The sequence below is a fragment of the Coregonus lavaretus genome (assembly GCF_964263955.1).
Source record: "Coregonus lavaretus genome assembly, chromosome: 1".
Lineage (NCBI taxonomy): Eukaryota > Metazoa > Chordata > Actinopteri > Salmoniformes > Salmonidae > Coregonus > Coregonus lavaretus.
The window spans coordinates 31,704,039-31,724,529 of NC_139988.1; the positions used below are offsets into that span (position 1 = coordinate 31,704,039).

Sequence of the window (20,491 nt, forward strand, 5' to 3'; positions counted from 1 at the left end):
ATACAGTGAGGGAAAAAAGTATTTGATCCCCTGCTGATTTTGTACGTTTGCCCACTGACAAAGAAATGATCAGTCTATAATTTTAATGGTAGGTTTATTTGAACAGTGAGAGACAGAATAACAACAAAAAAATCAAGAAAAACACATGTCAAAAATGTTATAAATTGATTTGCATTTTAATGAGGGAAATAAGTATTTGACCCCCTCTCAATCAGAAAGATTTCTGGCTCCCAAGTGTCTTTTATACAGGTAACGAGCTGAGATTAGGAGCACACTCTTAAAGGGAGTGCTCCTAATCTCAGTTTGTTAACTGTATAAAAGACACCTGTCCACAGAAGCAATCAATCAATCAGATTCCAAACTCTCCACCATGGCCAAGACCAAAGAGCTCTCCAAGGATGTCAGGGACAAGATTGTAGACCTACACAAGGCTGGAATGGGCTACAAGACCATCGCCAAGCAGCTTGGTGAGAAGGTGACAACAGTTGGTGTGATTTTTCGCAAATGGAAGAAACACAAAATAACTGTCAAACTCCCTCGGCCTGGGGCTCCATGCAAGATCTCACCTCGTGGAGTTGCAATGATCATGAGAACGGTGAGGAATCAGCCCAGAACTACACGGGAGGATCTTGTCAATGATCTCAAGGCAGCTGGGACCATAGTCACCAAGAAAACAATTGGTAACACACTACGCCGTGAAGGACTGAAATCCTGCAGCGCCCGCAAGGTCCCCCTGCTCAAGAAAGCACATATACAGGCCCGTCTGAAGTTTGCCAATGAACATCTGAATGATTCAGAGGAGAACTGGGTGAAAGTGTTGTGGTCAGATGAGACCAAAATTGAGCTCTTTGGCATCAACTCAACTCGCCGTGTTTGTAGGAGGAGGAATGCTGCCCATGACCCCAAGAACACCATCCCCACCGTCAAACATGGAGGTGGAAACATTATGCTTTGGGGGTGTTTTTCTGCTAAGGGGACAGGACAACTTCACCGCATCAAAGGGACAATGGACGGGGCCATGTACCGTCAAATCTTGGGTGAGAACCTCCTTCCCTCAGCCAGGGCATTGAAAATGGGTCGTGGATGGGTATTCCAGCATGACAATGACCCAAAACACACGGCCAAGGCAACAAAGGAGTGGCTCGAGAAGAAGCACATTAAGGTCCTGGAGTGGCCTAGCAGGGGATCAAATACTTTCTTCCCTCACTGTACATATATCCAATTGCTTTGAGCAGGTGCTGGAGATTAGAGTGTACACAGTATGTCCAATAAAAAGAAACAAAAGACTCCACATACTGCAATCTATTTCCCCCAGTTTGTTTGTCACACTTTGGGACACTGCATACATTGAAGAGTCTTCCTTTTTTGATCACAGTCACAGAGATAATCTTCTCTTTAGATCCTTCTGTCACATCAGTAATTTTCACATGGAGGGAGAGTAATAATTCCAGCCAGAAGAATAACCTACTGTTTTTTGGTCCTCTGATAATACTTATCCCATGTGAATCGACATCCCTGTTTTTGAGGGGTATTGCTGTTTGCAGTTTGGGTAAGAACATGGGAACAATTTGAAGCTTAAAACAAAGTGCTATGCATGTAGCCTACAGATGGATGTTATGTCATATATCAACTTTCCCAGTGCCTATTTCTCTTTTAAAAGATTAAGTGGATGATATTGTGCCAATGAATTAATACATTTCCAAATAAGTCAGTTAATTAAATGTCTGCATACAGTTCTTGGTTCTTACTGATATTATTTTTGACTCTCCGAACTGGAAGCCAATATTAGACTGTCCTTTTCTGATTCATCATTACTTGAGCCCATTGAAAAGACATGGGGAGAATAAGGCTTTATACAAGACTGTATGGAGACAGGATTAGTATACAACAAAGTACATCTGTTACGCCCTGACTCAGGGGACGCTTATATGTTGAGTCAGGGTGTGTATATTCCTTGTTGTGCTTTTTCTATGTTGTCGATCTGGTATGTGTGGATCTGTTGGCCGGTGTGGTTCCCAATCAGAGGCAGCTGTCGCTCGTTGTCTCTGATTGGGGACCATACTTAGGCAGCCTATTGGCACTGTCTAGTTGTGGGATCTTGTTCTTTGTAAGGTATGTTGTGTGTGCTACCTTGGACTTCACTTCACGTTTCGTTTATTGTTTTGTCAAGTGTTTATTACGTTAATAAACATGTACGTATATCACGCTGCGCCTTGGTCTGTCCCGTCATTCAACGAACGTGACAGAAGATCCCACCAAACGAGGACCAAGCAGCGTGCCCAGGCGGAGCGGATGGCCATGTCACAGGTGGCCAATTTGTGGTCATGGGAGGAGATATTTGCGGGGAAAGGACCATGGGCTAAGGTAGATGCCCAGACAGGAGAGGAGCAACGGCAACACGGAGGAGGCCGGTCGAGGAGGAAGCCCGAGAAGCAGCCCCAATAAAATATTTTTGGGGGGGCACACTGGGTGGTTGGCGGAACCTAGGGTTAGAGCAGAGCCAACTCCCCGTACTCACACGAAGAGGCGTATGACTGGGCAAGCTCCGTGTTATGCGGAGCTACGTACTGTGTCGCCAGTGCACCGGCACAGTCCTGTACGTCCTGTGCTTGCACCACGCACGTGCCGTGCGAAGATGGGCATCCAGCCAGGACGGGGTGTGCCGGCTCAACACTCCTGGTCTCCAGTACGCCTCCTCGGTCCCGCATTTCCTGCGCCAGTTCTAAGAACTGTATCGCCAGTGCGCGTGCACAGCCCAGCCCAGTGCGTCCTGTGCCAGCGCCCCGCACGTGTAGTGCGAAAGTGGGCAGCCAGCCAGGACGGGTTGTGCCAGCTCCCCGCTCCAGATCTCCAGCCCGCCTTCACAGTCCGGTCCGGCCTGTTCCTGCTCCTCGCACCAAGCCAGTGGTGCGCGTCGCCAGTCCGGCCCCGCCTGTTCCTGCTCCTCGCACCAAGCCAGTGGTGCACGTCGCCAGCCCGGCCCGGCCTGTTCCTGCTCCTCACACCAAGCCAGTGGTGCGTGTCGCCAGTCTGGCCCGGCCTGTTCCTGCTCCTCGCACCAAGCCAGTGGTGCGCGTCGCCAGTCCGGCCCGGCCTGTTCCTGTCCCTCGCACCAAGCCAGTGGTGCGTGTTCCTAGTCCGGTCCGGCCCGTGCCTGCTCCTCGCACCAGACCAGTGGTGCGTTTGTCCAGTCCGGCATGGCTCGTGCCCGTTCCACCGGTGCCTTGTCCGGCACCGGTCAGCTGCTCCACTCCGGAGCCAGAGCAGTCCACTCCACCGGTGCCTGATCCAGTGCCGATCAGCTGTTCCACTCCGGAGCCAGAGCAGTCCGCTCCACCGGTGCCTGATCCAGCTCCGGTCAGCTGCGCCACTCCGGAGCCAGAGCAGTCCGCTCCACCGGGGTCCAGTCCAGCTCCGGTCAGCGGCTCCACTCCGGAGCCAGAGCAGTCCGCTCCACCGGTGCCTGATCCAGCTTCGGTCAGCGGCTCCACTCCGGAGCCAGAGCAGTCCGCTCCACCGGTGCCCAGTCCAGCTCCGGTCAGCGGCTCCAGTCCAGACCATGATGTCAGCCCCTCTCCAGGTTCGGTGTCTCCCACACCAGGGTCCAGACAGGGCCTGGCGTATCGTGGGAGGAAGGAGAGGGGAAGCAGCGCGCCGAGGTCCAGACCAGACCAGGGGCGCAACAGGGAGGCGGAGAATGAGAGGTCGTCACGCCCCGAGCCGGATCCGCCTCCGAGGCGGAATGCCCACCCGGCCCCTACCCTGTTATGTTTAGGTTGTGCGGTCGGAGTCCGCACCTTTGGGGGGGGGGGGGGGGGTACTGTCACGCCCTGACTCAGGGGACGCTTATATGTTGAGTCAGGGTGTGTATATTCCTTGTTGTGCTTTTTCTATGTTGTCGATCTGGTATGTGTGGATCTATGTTGGCCGGTGTGGTTCCCAATCAGAGGCAGCTGTCGCTCGTTGTCTCTGATTGGGGACCATACTTAGGCAGCCTATTGGCACTGTCTAGTTGTGGGATCTTGTTCCTTGTAAGGTATGTTGTGTGTGCTACCTTGGACTTCACGTTTCGTTTTGTTTATTGTATTGTCGAGTGTTTATTACGTTAATAAACATGTACGTATATCACGCTGCGCCTTGGTCTGTCCCGTCATTCAACGAACGTGACAACATCAGTACTGAAGCATAGAGGTCAGCGTCTGTGTCAGGCACTGGCTTTGTCAGTGTCAGTCTTTAAGTATTTTTTTATCAGGCCTATGTACTGCCGGCAACCAGAACTGCTGGTTTCAGATACCAGGTTGACTATACCAACTCCTGCTGTTGTGCCCTTACAAAAGGTGCTTACCAGTGGAAGACCCCTAAACTAGCTCCAGCAGAACATCCAAAGGTGTCTTTTTTATTCAGTCATTTTTTATTTACAAAATAATTTCTATGGCCCTAGTTATTACAAAAGTGAAGCATTTTGCAAATACGGTATTTCACGTAACGATACCATGACGTCTTTACAAGTTAAAAATTAAACTCTGGTCAGACAGATAATTAATATAGTATAGTCTACATGAGATTACTCTGTGTAGCAAGATCTCTGTATAAAGCCTTCTCTTTACAGAGCATTATCATTTATCGACAGAAAGTAAAAGTCAAGCAGGTAGAGGAGAAACAAATAATTCCAGGCACTCTTTACAATGTAGAAATGCTTGGGTAGATACAGTCAAGTAAAGTAAAGCTACATCCAGGAGAAAAACTCATCGGGAAAAGTGGCTTTGAATACAATTTGATCATTAAAAGTCCATGACATTTGATCGAACCATGAACCTAATCCGGTGTAATAAGATTTGAGTCAACACTTACACACTTCTAGCCTCGACTGCTCCGTGGGTCCACTGTGCTTTGATCTCAGCCAGAACATATCAAATCAATATTACACATTTAGTAACAGAGTTGATGTAGACTGAATATGAACATGCAGATTAGTGGAATATAATTGCATTTTCGAATACATTCCACCACCTATCCAATTAATAAATCAGTTCTGAAAAATGAAAGGAGCTAACATACTTATATTGCTATGCCTGTTTCATGATCTGAAATAGTTTTCACAGTCACAGCTGGATAGCTGGTTAGTGCTCAATGAATCATTAGTGAAAGTGTAGGGTATAGGTAGCCAAGAAGGTGGTAAGACGGTAGGAGACTGTTGGTGTGTTGGTTTTAGAGGTTGAGCTGGATGAGGAAGTTTTAAAACATAAACATAGCCTACTTTAGTCCCCTGAGGCTCCTATTCATACAAAACAAAACATTACTGTTGTCCACCTCCCTGAGAGACCAGGCAGGACTAGACACATCTGGGGATTTGGAATGAGTCTATGATTACACCCAATCTTACAGAAAGAAACCGATTGTTATTTTCTTCCTGCTGAAACCTTGTTTATAACAGGCATAATCAGAGGAGTAAGTCTGCCCTGGCCCCTAAGACAATGCCTGAGAATACTAGTGCATTGGCATACACACACACACACACACACACAGGTGGTCTCCCGTAGAGGGTACGAAAAGTGTTCTAAAGCCACCAAACAACTCGTTATATGACTGTGTTGGGTAATTGGACATTCATTATATTTTGATCAAACTGTTTTCTAGCTTCAAATGAAACTGTTGTCTAGGTTTGTGAAGCGCAGTGGAAATTATTGGCACAACAACTGAATCCATAAATTGCTGGGAGTCTGCCCACATAGGAAAGGACTGGGGACCAAATCAATGCAGTGAAATTGGGGTTCCCTGGGGTTTATCCAAACAACGAAACACTATCAGAATTCTAGATCAGTAAAGTTAGAAAACTAACTTTCCAAAGGAGATAGTAAGTGCATTCTACGAAGACAGAGAAAAAGCAATTAAATGACAGACGGTCCTATTAAATGTGCACATCAAAGTGTCAACTAGACCAAGACAACTTTTGATTAAAACCCATAGCTTTCATATGCAGAAGTAGGGATATCACATTTCATATTTTCAAATATGATTAGTCTAGGTTTGAAGACAGCAAAGTGCATAACAAAGTAATGTAGAGAGACATTACAGCTGCATCAAAGCGGGGACCGAAAAACTGAAAAACAGCTTCTATCTCCAGGCCATCAGACTGTTGAACAGCCATCTCCTGTACTAACAGACAAAGATAGACCTACTTACACAAAACACACACACACACACACCTCATACACATGCAGACTCCTATTCTCACATATACACACGCATACGCCCATACTCACAAACGAAGTACAGTTGAAGTCGGAAGTTTACGTACATTTAGGTTGGAGTATTTAAAATTCGTTTTTCAACCACTCCACATATTTCTTGTTAACAAACTATAGTTTTGGCAAGTCGGTTAGGACATCTACTTTGTGCATGACACAAGTCATTTTTCCAACAATTGTTTACAGACAGATTATTTCACTTATAATTCACTGTATCACAATTCCAGTGGGTCAGAAGTTTATATACACTAAGTTGACTGTGCCTTTAAACAGCTTGGAAAATTCCAGAAAAATGATGTCATGGCTTTAGAAGCTTCTGATAGGCTAATTGACATCATTTGAGTCAATTGGAGGTGTACCTGTGGATGTATTTCAAGGCCTACCTTCAAACTCAGTGCTTCTTTGCTTGACATCATGGGAAAATCAAAGACCTCAGACCTCAGAAAAACAATTGTAGACCTCCACAAGTCTGGTTCATCCTTGGGAGAAATTTCCAAACACCTGAAGGTACCACGTTCATCTGTACAAACAATAGTACGCAAGTATAAACACCATGGGACCATGCAGCTGTCATACCACTCAGGAAGGACACGCGTTCTGTCTCCTAGAGATGAACGTACTTTGGTGCGAAAAAATGCAAATCAATCCCAGAACAATAGCAAAGGACCTTGTGAAGATGCTGGAGGAAACAGGTATAAAAGTATCTATATCCACAGTAAAACGAGTCCTATATCGACATAACCTGATAGGGCCGCTCAGTAAGGAAGAAGCCACTGCTACAAAACCGCCATAAAAAAGCCAGACTACGGTTTGCAACTGCACATCGGGACAAAAATCGTACTTTTTTGAGAAATGTCCTCTGGTCTGATTAAACAAAAATAGAACTGTTTGGCCATAATAACCATCGTTATGTTTGGAGGAAAAAGGGGGTCCTTGGAGGAAAAAGGGGGTCCCACCATCCCAACCGTGAAGCACGGGGTGGCAGCGTCATGCTGTGGGGGTGCTTTGCTGCAGGAGGGACTGGTGCACTTCACAAAATAGATGGCATCATGAGGAAGGAAAATTATGTGGATATATTGAAGCAACATCTCAAGACATCAGTCAGGAAGTTAAAGCTTGGTCGCAAATGGGTCTTCCAAATGGACAATGACCACAAGCATACTTCCAAAGTTGTGGCAAAATGGCTTAAGGACAACCAAGTCAAGGTATTGGAGTGGCTATCACAAAGCCCTGACCTCAATCCTATAGAAAATGTGTGGGCAGAACTGAAAAAGCATGTTAGAGCAAGGAGGCCTACAAACCTGACTCAATTACACCAGCTCTGTCAGGAGGAATGGGCCAAAATTCACCCAAGTTATTGTGGGAAGCTTGTGGAAGGCAACCCGAAATGTTTGACCCAAGTTAAACAATTTAAAAGGTAATGCTACCAAATACTAATTGAGTGTATTTAAACTTCTGACCCACTGGGAATGTGATGAAATAAATAAAAGCTGAAATAAATCATTATGATATTTGTGCCTCTGTAACTTTCCATTAGGAAAACAATATATGGTCTATACTTGGCATGTAGGTATCTGACTTACGGGTGGTACAAATTGGGATATGGGGGAGGGGAATGGTCAGGGTATATGCAAATTAAATACTGTAGTATTTACTATAGTTAAAGAAATATAGTGTTTTTGTCAACTATAGTGTTTTTGCAGACATTTCTGTAGTATTTACTACAGTGTTTTTTGGTGGGATAATACTGTAGTATTTACTCAGGGGCGCAACTTTCACTGGGGACGACATGTCCCCCCCACATTCTGAAATAGCATTTTTGTCCCGCCCAGTTTTATCATTGGAATGTGATACAAAACTAGGCACCGGTGTGCTTTAGGACCATGCGGACGCCTCCGAGCAGTCAGGTAGGCTGTTTGGAGTGTTTAGACTGGATTTTAAAAAATATATGTCCCCCCCACTTCTAAAACCAAAGTTGAGCCCCTGATGGTTACAAGACAGAAGGTTACTAAAGTAAAAACAAATAATGGGTGGATGGGTGGGTGTATAATGTTAAGTTGCGTAATTCGAATCTGGTATCAGAACAGAATTTAACACTAAGTCACTGAATATATTCTCAGCTTTTTTATTAATATAATTAGTCAAGCGAATAAATGGTAAATGCAATCTTCGTATATACGGGCTCACTGTAACACCTCACAGGGCTAACAGAGAACTAACTGTCCCAACCCAAAGTTCTTCTTTTGATACTCTGACAGAGATAGTTCCTGCTCCAGGCAGGCCTATCAGAGTAGAGGCTGAGCGTGGTTTAAACTTAGTCAACCTATCGTTGGCGCTCAGGCTGGTCCCAGCCTCTTGGCGCTTCACTGTTGCCGGGCATTAGTTGTTTTTTGCAACTTGTCTCGAGAGTCAGCAACCTCAGACATAGTTTCCTCTTCTTCATTGTTGCAGTACACATGTCCTTGAGCGGTTTAACAAAGAGGCAGTGTGTGTGTATGTGTCACAAGTCTATCTCAGCCTCCCCCCTAACGGTTCCTCACATTAGTCACAGCTTGTTATGTTAAACAATCTATATCAGTACAGCACAAACCTATTATGTTTAATCATTAATGTATTCTTTTTAAGCTAGGCATCACATCTAATTATAAGAAAATAGATCCCAACAATAATGAGAACGTCTAGCAATCCAAAGGTTGTGTGTTTGAATGTCATCACTGACAACATTAGCATTTTAGCTAATTAGCAACTTTGCAACTACTTACTACTTTTTAGCTACTTTGCAACTACTTAGCATGTTAGCTAACCTTTCCCCTAACCCTAACCTTAACCCTTTTAGCTAAGGCCTGATTACCAACAACGACGAGACAACCTACAGGGAGGAGGTGAGAGCCCTAGCGGAGTTGTGCCAGGAAAATAACCTCTCCCTCAACGTCAACAAAACGAAAGGAGCTGATCGTGGACTACATGAGACGGCAGAGAGAGCACGCCCCCACCACATCGACAGGGCCGTAGTGGAGAGGGTCAAAAGCTTCAAGTTCCTCTGCGTGCACATTACTGGGGACCTGAGATGGTCCCTGCTACAGATACACCATCAAGTGCCTTCTGTCAGGCTGTATCACTGCCTGGTATGGCAACTGCACCGCCGACAACCGTAGGGCTCTCTAGAGGGTGGTGCGGTCAGCCCAACGCACCACCGGGGGCACACTGCCTGCCCTCCAGGACATCTACAGCAGGAAGGCCAAGAAGATAATCAAGGACCTCAGCCTATCTACAGGCCATCAGACTGTTGAACAGTCATCATTAGCCTGCCTCTGTCCGGTACTCTGCCCTGCACCTTAGTAACTGCCGTATGTACAGTATATAGTCATTGAACACTGGTCACTTTAATAATGTTTATTGTTCTGAAATCGTTTCTGTAGTTAGAAACAGATAAGATTAGCAATTCTGCAACATTATTTTGTTAGAATTGAATATGATCTCTGAGAAATTAAGCTAATCGATTACTCACTTTATATAATATAATAATAATATGCCATTTAGCAGACGCTTTTATCCAAAGCGACTTACAGTCATGCGTGCATACATTTTTGTGTATGGGTGGTCCCGGGGATCGAACCCACTACCTTGGCGTTACAAGTGCCGTTCTCTACCAGCTGAGCTACAGAGGACCAGTATGTATATGTACATACTGTATTCTCGACATAGCTCCTCCTATATAACTACTACTGCTGTACATACCTTTTCCTACTTATACACTGTCTATACACACCACATATTTATATTCAGGACTCGGACATTGCTCGTCCTGCTATTGCTCGTTCTGATATGTGTATTAGTATGGTACTGTTAGACACTTACTGCACTGCTGGAGCTAGAAACAAGCATTTCGCTGCCCCTGCTTTAACATCTGCTCATCTGTGTATGTGACAAATAAACATGTTTCTTGTCTTCTTTGTTGGTGTGATGGAGATAGGAGGAAGAGGAGAGCCATCAAGATGCTGATTACCATTGTGGTGCTGTTCTCTGTGTGCTAGGCCCCGTTCCACACCGTCCCCATTCTCTCTGAGTACAGTAAGTCTGTCTGAGTAGCCAATAGCAAGAGACTTCTCTCCTTTGCATCCTTCAGTTGATCTGAAAGTTGATTTAAATTATGGATTCATATGATTGGAAGTGAGACCCAGAGATGGAGGCCCAAGGGAGCATGGAGAGGATACTTTGCGTCCTATTGTTTGTTTATTGCTGTTATAAAAAAAAAACATAATGGGGGAGACTGGAAAGAAGTTATGACAAATGCTCTATTTTATTAGAACGGTGAGCAAAAATCCCAGAACCACACGGGGGGACCTAGTGAATGACCTGCAGAGAGCTGGGACCAAAGTAACAAAGCCTACCATCAGTAACACACTACGCCGCCAGGGACTCAAATCCTGCAGTGCCAGACGTGTCCCCCTGCTTAAGCCAGTACATGTCCAGGCCCGTCTGAAGTTTGCTAGAGTGCATTTGGATGATCCAGAAGAGGATTGGGAGAATGTCATATGGTCAGATGAAACCAAAATAGAACTTTTTGGTAAAAACTCAACTCGTCGTGTTTGGAGGACAAAGAATGCGGAGTTGCATCCAAAGAACACCATACCTACTGTGAAGCATGGGGGTGGAAACATCATGCTTTGGGGCTGTTTTTCTGCAAAGGGACCAGGACGACTGATCCGTGTAAAGGAAAGAATGAATGGGGCCATGTATCGTGAGATTTTGAGTGAAAACCTCCTTCCATCAGCAAGGGCATTGAAGATGAAACGTGGCTGGGTCTTTCAGCATGACAATGATCCCAAACACACCGCCCGGGCAACGAAGGAGTGGCTTCGTAAGAAGCATTTCAAGGTCCTGGAGTGGCCTAGCCAGTCTCCAGATCTCAACCCCATAGAAAATCTTTGGAGGGAGTTGAAAGTCCGTGTTGCCCAGCGACAGCCCCAAAACATCACTGCTCTAGAGGAGATCTGCATGGAGGAATGGGCCAAAATACCAGCAACAGTGTGTGAAAACCTTGTGAAGACTTACAGAAAACGTTTGACCTGTGTCATTGCCAACAAAGGGTATATAACAAAGTATTGAGAAACTTTAGTTATTGACCAAATACTTATTTTCCACCATAATTTGCAAATAAATTCATTAAATATCCTACAATGTGATTTTCTGGATTTTTTTTCTCTCATTTTGTCTGTCATAGTTGACGTGTACCTATGATGAAAATTACAGGCCTCTCTCATCTTTTTAAGTGGGAGAACTTGCACAATTGGTGGCTGACTAAATACTTTTTTCCCCCACTGTAAATCCCCCATTATTATTCCCATCCTCAGATTACCTGGATGAGCGGTTCAACGACATCACGGTGAACATGATCATGGCCATCGGCTTCTCCAACTCCTTCAACAACCCTATCGTCTACGCCTTCATGAATGAGAACGTTCAGAAGAACTGTGTCTTCACCTTCTCCCAGTGCTGCAGACGGCCACACCAGAGGGTTGGATTTCTAGACGTCACCAGCAGGTCCAAACTACATGTCTGTTTTACTAGGCCGAGGGACAGACAAGAGGCGGCCATCTTGGAAGACAGTATCGTACAGACCACCAGGACACATACTGGTGGGATTGAGAATGGTACCTCACAGCTAAACACAGCTTCATCCTATGCAGAGTAGAAGATCTCATTTGTGACGTGTGAGCCACAGACATGAGTGGAAGGCAGATGTAGATAGGCCTAGATAAGATTTGGGGCTTCTGTTCACTAACAGTGAGGTTGCAATTGGATCAAGTGGTTGATGACCCCTGGTTAAATAAATCAAATGAAATGACCAGTCATGCTCACCTCACTTTAAAAGGACACCTCACCTTGTAAGACCATATGTTCATCAGTGTCTGGGTTTCTTTTCTGTATTAGATATGTATCTGAAAAATTATGGATATTCTCGCTCTACTCCTGTGTGACCACAGACATGCAACTCTGGACTCTGGAGAGAGAATATGTGGCATCAATCATCCATATTGTATTTATCTACCTTACTTCTTTCTCCACTCAGGGTCTATCTGATTTTATAGCACTCCCTTTGAAAACTGACTGTAGGAAAGTTTCTCCTGCCTTTCAATATGTGAAATCCGTGGTCCTGTGTGACTCAGTTGTTAAGAATGTGGTCCAAAGGTATCTAGTTCTGATGGTCCAGAATATTGAATTCCAATACTTTGTAAACAACAGTGTGGACCATAAGCAGGCAGACTTGGTTTGTTGGGCTAATGCTGCATTTCTAATCAAGTGGGATGTGGGAGTTTACTTGGACAAATCCACTTGAATGGCAGCTAAATGCAACAACAAAACATAATTTATAAAAAGCATTTATTTCCATAAATTGAATTAACCTCTGCACCCATGACCCTCCATGAACCACGTTGCCTGTGCGTACTGGTATGTGAAGAGTGAAGACCCTACAAAATAGTAGTGGACACTGTGAAAATGTATGTATTTTCATCCATGACCCAAGTCATGCACCGGGCCAGAGATATTAGAGAAATAAGGAGATAAGAATCCCATTGGGCTATGAATAGAGGAACATACAGCGCCTCACCCAGCAGACTGTCGACCGTATTCATGCTGCGTCACGCGGTTGCTAAGCTAATCATCACGCAATCCCTTCTCAAAGTCAGGGTATGAGTCAAGAAACCTGCCTATTTTCCTTGAAACGTAATGTCACAATTCCAAAGCTATACGACATTACAGAGAACAAGTTAACTATGTCACATCTCGGAAAATATGTGTAATGTTGTACTTCTTATTGACGAAATTCATGCTAATGTTGGGTTTTTTAACTAGCGCCCCAATGATTGCCGCCCAGTAGCACTCACATCTGTAATCATGAAGTGCTTTGATATGCTGGTTATGGCACACATCAACTCCATCATCCCAGACACCCTAGACCCACTCCAATTTGCATACCGCTCCAACAGATCCATAGACGACGCAATCTCAATTGCACTCCACACTGCCTTCACCCACCTAGATAAGAGGAATACCAATGCGAGAATGCAATGTCCCACCCAAGCTCATCACCAAGCTTAGGACCCTGGGACTGAACACCTCCCTCTGCAACTGGATCTTGGACTTCCTGACGAGCCGACCCCAGGTGGTGAGGGTAGGCAACATCACCTCCACCACACTGACCTTCAACACGGAGACCCCACAGGGGTGTACGCGTAGTCCCCTCCTGTACTCCCAGTTCACCCACAGCTGCATGAAAACGCTAAACTCCAACACCATCATCAAGTTTGCTTAGGACACGGAGGTAGTAGGCCTGCTGCTACACATATATCCTGATGCCTAGTTACCTTACCCCTATGCATATCTACCTCTATCACTCCAGTATCCCTGCACATTGTAAATATGGTATTGGAACTGACCCTGTATATAGCTTCTTACTTTCTCCTGTTCTTCTTATTTCTTATTTCTCCTGTGTTTTTGTCCTACCTTATGTAATTTTTTGTGCCACATTGATATTGATTACTGCATTGCTAGGTTTGGAGCTTGCAAGAAAGGCACTTCACTGTACTTGTGCACATGACATTCAAAACTTGAAACTTGAAATTGACTCCAATTCATTCCTCGAAGGAGAGCTCTCCTTGTCCCAGAATCTCATAGAATGCACCGCGCGGCCCCTTGACGACGCATGGGCAACATACACAATGGACGTTAATACGATTCAAATGGAGCTTTCCATCTCCTCAAAAGTATCTCTGACCAGGCTGTCATTGACGCTACTTGACTGACATCTAGCGGTACAGGTAGGAATTGCACCTTATACACCTTATGGAGGGCATCAGGGCATAAATGTGTAGCTGCTATATGAATAAAATGGTCATCAATTAATACATTTGTAATCAACAAACATGTTATTCTTACTATATTGCATACGTTCATGTGTTTAGCCAAAATTATATGGGCATGTATTTGATTGAGTGACGTTTGATCTATAGTCATATACACTTGAGAAAATAATACATAAAAAATATACGTTCTATTTCCCTCTGTGGTCTCTTAAATAATCTGAATTTACTTTTAGTCAGGCAAGTATTCAGGTCGCACCGCTTCCATTCAGGCGTTTGGTTGGCCGTCTGCGGGTCCTTCCTCCTTTTCCTCGTCCCTGAGAGGCTGATGTCAAGATGGTGAGTCTTGTGGCATAAAATGTAGAATTAAATCCTTTGTTTATCATCACCATCCTTTCATCGTTGTTAAAATCATGAAGTCCAAATACATGTATAAGCCATTCCTGTAAGAATATTAGAATATTGAAATGGTAAAATTATTTTTGGTCCTTGATGAACTGATTCATTTCGGTGGCCTAGCCTAGCGCTCGGCTGTTGGACCGCCTGTTCAGTTAGTTGTACAAACCATTCAGTAATTTTGTAACACATGGCTTCTAATTTTCTACTACTACGTGTTGGCGGCTACATTGTGGTTTTGTCCAGTCTTGTATAATACTATTATTTGGCCAGCACAGGCAATATGGCTAGCTACATGCTAAGGTATGTGCTAGCAAGGTGTCCTCGACTGTTGTGGCTAGTGAGTCTCCCAGGCACAGCATGCCACTTGTAAAGTGATATTAGGATTCTGGAAACTAGCTAGCTAGTTCCCACAAGATAACTAACGCTAAGTTACCACAAATGCATTGTCTTCGTCATGTACCATGTAATCAATCTGTCCAGAAGTGCTCAGGTGTTTGAAGTGGTTAGTTCACAAGATCTGAGTAGATGGAAGCTAGTTAGTTAACACTTACCTTGGCTGGCTAGCTAGCTAGGTTGTTAGTGATGCAGCAACCTGTCGGTATGATTTGGTTTTGGGCATACTGTTCAGGTATCTAGCTAACTACTAAATGTTACCTATGTAGGTAGCTAAATCGAAGGTAAGGTAGTTGGCCAGCTACTTGTTGCATGGCATGATAAGTTTGATAACACGATGGTGGTAGGCCTGATCAATGATGAGACAGCCTATTGGGAAGAGGTCAGATACCTGGCAGTGTGGTGCCAGGAGAACAACCGCTCCCTCAACATCAACAAGACACAGGAGCTGATCGTGGACTACAGGAAATGGAGGGCCGAACACGCCCCCATTCACATCGACTGGGCTGTAGTAGAGCGGGTCGAGAGCTTCAAGTTCTTCGGGGTCCACATCACTAAGGATCTATCATGGTCCACACACACCAACACAGTCGTAAAGAGGGCACGACAAAGCCTCTTCCCGCTCAGGAGGCTGAGAAGATTTGGCATGGGCCCTCAGATCCTCAAAGTTCTACAGCTGCACTATTGAGAGCATCTTCAATGGCTGCATCAGCGCTTGATATGGGAACTGCTTGGCATCCGACCGCAAGGCGCTACAGAAGGTAGTGCATACGGCCCAGTACATCACTGGGGCCAAGCTCCCCAGTACATCACTGGGGCCAAGCTCCCTGCCATCCAGGATCTCTATACCAGGCGGTGTCAGAGGAAGGCCCTAAAAATTGTCACTCCAGTGACCGAAGTCATAAACTGTTCTCTCTGCTATCACATGGCGACCAGGAGACCCATGGGGCGGCGCATAATTGGCCCTGCGTCGTCCAGGGTAGGGGAGGGAATGGCCGGCAGGGATGTAGCTCAGTTGGTAGAGCATGGCGTTTGCAACGGCAGGGTTGTGGGTTCAATTCCCACCGGGGGCCAGTATGAAAAAACAATCAATAATAATAATGTATGCACTCACTAACTGTAAGTCGTTCTGGATAAGAGCATCTGCTAAATTACTTAAATGTAAGTGGTCCTCTGTAGCTCAGCTGGTAGAGCACGGCGCTTGTAACGCCAAGGTAGTGGGTTCGATCCCCGGGACCACCCATACACAAAAATTTATGCACGCATGACTGTAAGTCGCTTTGGATAAAAGCGTCTGCTAAATGGCATATTATTATTATTATTATTTAAATGTAATGGCAAGCGGTGCCTGTGCACCAAGTCTGGAACTAACAGGACCCTGAACAGCTTCTAACCCCAAGCCACAAGACTGTTAAATAGTTTGTAAAATAGTTAACCAAATAGCTACCCGGACTATCTGCATTGACCCTTTTTGGACTAACTTTTTGACTCGTCACATGCGCTGCCTGCTGCTGCTGTTTATCTATCCTTTTGCCTAGTCACTTTATTCCTAGTTATATGTACATATCTAACTCAATTACCTCGTACCCGGGCACATGGACTCGATGCTGGTACGGTGTGTATATAGTCAAGTTATTGTTAGTCATTGTGTTTTACTTTTATTACATGTTATTACTTTCATATTATTTCTCTATTGTCTGTCTCTCTGCATTGTTGTTAAGGGCCCGTAATTAAGCATTTCACTGTTAGTCTACACCTGTCGTTTACAAAGCATGTGACGAATAACAGTTGATTTACATTTACATTTTAGTAATTTAGCAGACGCTCTTATCCAGAGCGACTTACAGTTAGTGAGTGCATACATTTTCATACTGGCCCCCCGTGGGAAACAAACCCACAACCCTGGCGTTGCAAGCGCCATGCTCTACCAACTGAGCTACAGATTTGTGATCTGATGTGGAATTGTCATGCAACAAGTAACTTTTCTTTTTGGCCTGCTAATTGGCTTGCTACCTGACAAAGGCAATGTCTTGTGTTAATACTTGTGTTGCTGTATACTACTTGTCTTGCTACTTGTATATAGCATCTAGATGTAAGGTCCCTAAACTCTGTTCCCCATCTACTTTCAGAACGACACAGTGACAGTCAGAACCCGGAAGTTCATGACAAACCGGCTGCTTCAGAGGAAGCAAATGGTAAGCCAAAATGTTTCTTTCCTACCACGTATACCACCAAAACATGACCTCATCTCTTCATACTGAGTGTTCAGCTGACCTCTATCAGTAGAGCAAAAGACCGTCATGATCTGCCCTGATGGTCTATTGATTAAATTATCTATTAAATGTTAGGAAGCATCAAGATCACCAGTGTGCTAGTTTCCTAGTGCTGCATGGTCTAAAACCTGTTTCCATTGTCTCCGTTTCTAGGTTGTCGATGTCCTCCATCCGGGCAAAGCCACAGTCCCCAAGACTGAGATCCGGGAGAAGCTGGCCAAGATGTACAAGACCACCCCCGACGTGGTGTTCGTGTTCGGCTTCAGGACCCAGTTTGGTGGCGGCAAGACGACGGGCTTCGCCATGGTCTACGACTCTCTCGACTACGCTAAGAAAAACGAGCCCAAGCACAGACTGGCCAGGGTGAGTGGATGCTGGGAAAATGGAAACAAGTGGGGCTTAGCTTGTGGAATGCACCAATTGAATGGATATAGCTGTTTTTAGGCTATATTCTCTATTTGTATGACTCCAGGTCTGTGCATAGTTTCTATGGGTCCCATCATTGTCACGTATTGTCTGCCAGTGGTGCCCACATTGATGCTGACTAATGGAACGATAACCTACACACAATGGAAGCAGTGCTGTTTAGTTAAAATGTTTGGTTTTCTCTGTTCTCACAGCATGGTCTCTATGAGAAGAAGAAGTCCTCCAGAAAACAGCGCAAGGAACGCAAGAACAGAATGAAGAAAGTACGAGGCACCAAGAAAGCCAGTGTGGGCGCTGCTGGCAAAAAGGTAATGTGGCCATTCTCCCTATGGTACATTCCTCTTGTTCAAGGATGGGTGCATTTCATTAGTCACATTTTTACAGTAGCTCCTTTTATTCTCCATCTGCACTGTAAAAGGCTGAGTTGATGAATGCATAATACTGGATGGCTGCTAGATGTAGGCTATGCTTTCACCGAAGAGAAATTCACATCAGTGCAGATAGAGGGAGCTTCTTAAGATTATTGAAACACACCCCAAGTGTCACTTATTTCGTATTAGTTAATAATTAATTACATGCAAATCTTTCCTTCTTCCCAAGTCTGTTAGTTCTGCCTTTATTTATATGTTGTTACTGTTTTAATATGCATTGTCATCTTCTCTTATCTACTGTTCCTTGGGACTTTAGAAGGTAAATGTTGTTTTCATCAGTAGACTAACTGCTCTGTGCAGATAATAATACTTAGGAGTGATGTTCCTAGCTAACTCCTGTTAGACTTCATCCCCATCTTCCCATTATATAACCAAAAAAGCTACGGTGCCTTTTTACATGTGTATTTATCGAACATCCACACTTGGTTTCAGTTCAGTCACCTACCAGTTAATACTTAGAATGAGCAGCTAACTCATGACCCTAATGTTGGCGAGTGTGAACTGAGCACTAATAGTGGTTTAGATCCCAGATTGAACCGTATAGTGTGGACCTAAGACTCAATAGTAGGTCGCCTAGTGGATCTCTGAAAGATTAGAAACTAGAGCAGTTTCTCAATTCAATCCTGGAGGACCCCAATGGAGTACACATTTTTGTTTTAGCCCAGTACTAACACGCATAATTAAACTAATCAAGTCTTAGTGCTGGGCTAAAACACAAATGTGCATCCCCAGGGATCCCCCAGGAATGTATTGAGGGACTTTTCTAGAAGCTGCATTTGTGTGCATTTATTGACATGTCCACATCTGGTGCTCAGCATTCAGTTTAGCCTTCGTATTATTTCCCTGGGTGGAATCGGTCCCAACTGAATTAGATGAATCTATGGCGCAAATCTTATTTACATTTACATCATTTAGCAGACGCTCTTATCCAGAGCGACTTACAAATTATGACATTCAGAGATCTACTATAGGAGTGTGAAGTATTTTAAGTAAAAGACCTTAACATTACTTTCTTTCTTCATCCTTTTGCCTTTTATTTTGCCTCCCATGGATTTTTTTACAGAAATGAGGTGTCTGTTACAGGTATAAAGCAAAAGGGGCATGGTGTGCTATATTATTGTGTTGAAATGCACATTGAATCTTATCTCCTGGTACCTCACCTGTAGAGATCTCACCTGTAGTCTTCCATCAACCTTAACTACCAGTACCCATCCTTACTATTTCAACCCATCTTCCATCCCCTTTTTTCCCCCCAAACTCCTAAACCTACCCTGGCTGGTACTTATACTCTGACGAATATTATAATATCAACTAACGTCATATCAACAAAAAAACGATTTAATTGCACCACTACTCTGCTTCTAAAAAGTTACCATTCTTATTCTGCTGTTAAACTATTTTACTATAACTATGTATTGGTCAACAGCTCGGTACAGTTATGCTAACATGCGTTATGAGCGGCGACCTTTGGGGGTTGTTTATTAAAGCATGTCTAGGATAATAATTTATAGTCCACTGTCTCGATGTGAGACAACTGTCTACTCATACGACTTTTCTCTGAAACCTTAAAGTTCCTACTTTCATTTAGGAATGTTTAATTTAATACAGTGTACTTTGAAATATACTTTGATATTATTTTATACTCTACTGCCCAATACATTCTTCACTGAGCTGAAAAAGTCAGTTAAACTGTAATATTGCAGTTTTCATTTGGATGCATTTACTATTAAAAAAACTTGTAGGTTGAGCTCCATCTCTAGCAAATGCATCTGTTCCCAATTTCAATACTATTACCCTACGAACCCTCAGCCCAATTACCCCGCTTCCTTTAGTTGAGTTGCCCCCACCCCCTTGAGTAGAGTTGTAGATGGAGATGGTGAATTTCAGTTTTGTAGGTAAACTAACTTCTCTTCCTCTGTGTTTCCCTGCAGTGAGCCCAGAGAATCAGGGATGTTCCTCGTGCTCAAGATGTTCTTGTATATTGTCATCGAATAAAAAAAGTCAAACTGTCCTGTGTTCCTCATTTCTGCTACATGTCCTGGACTGAAAAGCATGTATATTTGTGTCTGTACACGTACATTTGCTTGAAGATGGTTATGTTCAAAGTAGTTCTTGGGATAGTGGTAGTCTGGCTCATACCAAACTCTTTCCGACTTACATTTACCAGACACTCTTATCCAGAGCAACTGGACACACTTATCCAGAGCAACTTACATTATTTAAAAAAAAAAAATCATACTTGTCCCCTGTGGGAATCGAACCCACAACCCTGGCGTTGCAAACACCATGCTCTACATCCCCTACCCTGGGCCAATTGTGCGCCGCCCCATGGGTCTCCCGGTCACAGCCGGCTACGACAGAGTCTGGATTTGAACCAGGATCTCTAGCGGCACAGCTAGCACTGCGATGCAGTGCCTTAGACCACTGCGCCACTCGGGAGACACAGTCTGGAAAGG

At 44.4% G+C, this 20,491-nt stretch overlaps 1 protein-coding gene and 1 pseudogene across 2 annotated transcripts; both read left to right on the top strand.

The window, feature by feature from the left end:
* The first annotated feature begins 10,085 nt into the window (after positions 1-10,085).
* On the top strand, positions 10,086-11,979 carry LOC311133038 (pyroglutamylated RF-amide peptide receptor-like; annotated as a pseudogene). Its single transcript has 3 exons — positions 10,086-10,093; positions 10,222-10,319; positions 11,603-11,979. The product of its transcript is annotated as a pyroglutamylated RF-amide peptide receptor-like (transcript).
* Positions 11,980-14,411: 2,432 nt separating this feature from the next.
* LOC311134943 (small ribosomal subunit protein eS24) lies at positions 14,412-20,045 on the top strand. Its single transcript, XM_084168716.1, has 5 exons — positions 14,412-14,452; positions 17,035-17,100; positions 17,332-17,541; positions 17,799-17,912; positions 19,967-20,045. The coding sequence occupies exons 1-5, from the start codon at positions 14,450-14,452 to the stop codon at positions 19,967-19,969; spliced, it is 396 nt and encodes a 131-aa protein (XP_084024842.1). The 5' UTR covers positions 14,412-14,449; the 3' UTR covers positions 19,970-20,045.
* Positions 20,046-20,491: the final 446 nt, after the last annotated feature.

Excerpts from the sequence above, each read along its gene's own strand:
- LOC311134943 (XM_084168716.1), top strand. Across the intron at positions 17,101-17,331 it reads TGCTTCAGAGGAAGCAAATG|GTTGTCGATGTCCTCCATCC; the intron begins GTAAGCCAAAAT and ends CTCCGTTTCTAG. Across the intron at positions 17,542-17,798 it reads CCAAGCACAGACTGGCCAGG|CATGGTCTCTATGAGAAGAA; the intron begins GTGAGTGGATGC and ends CTGTTCTCACAG.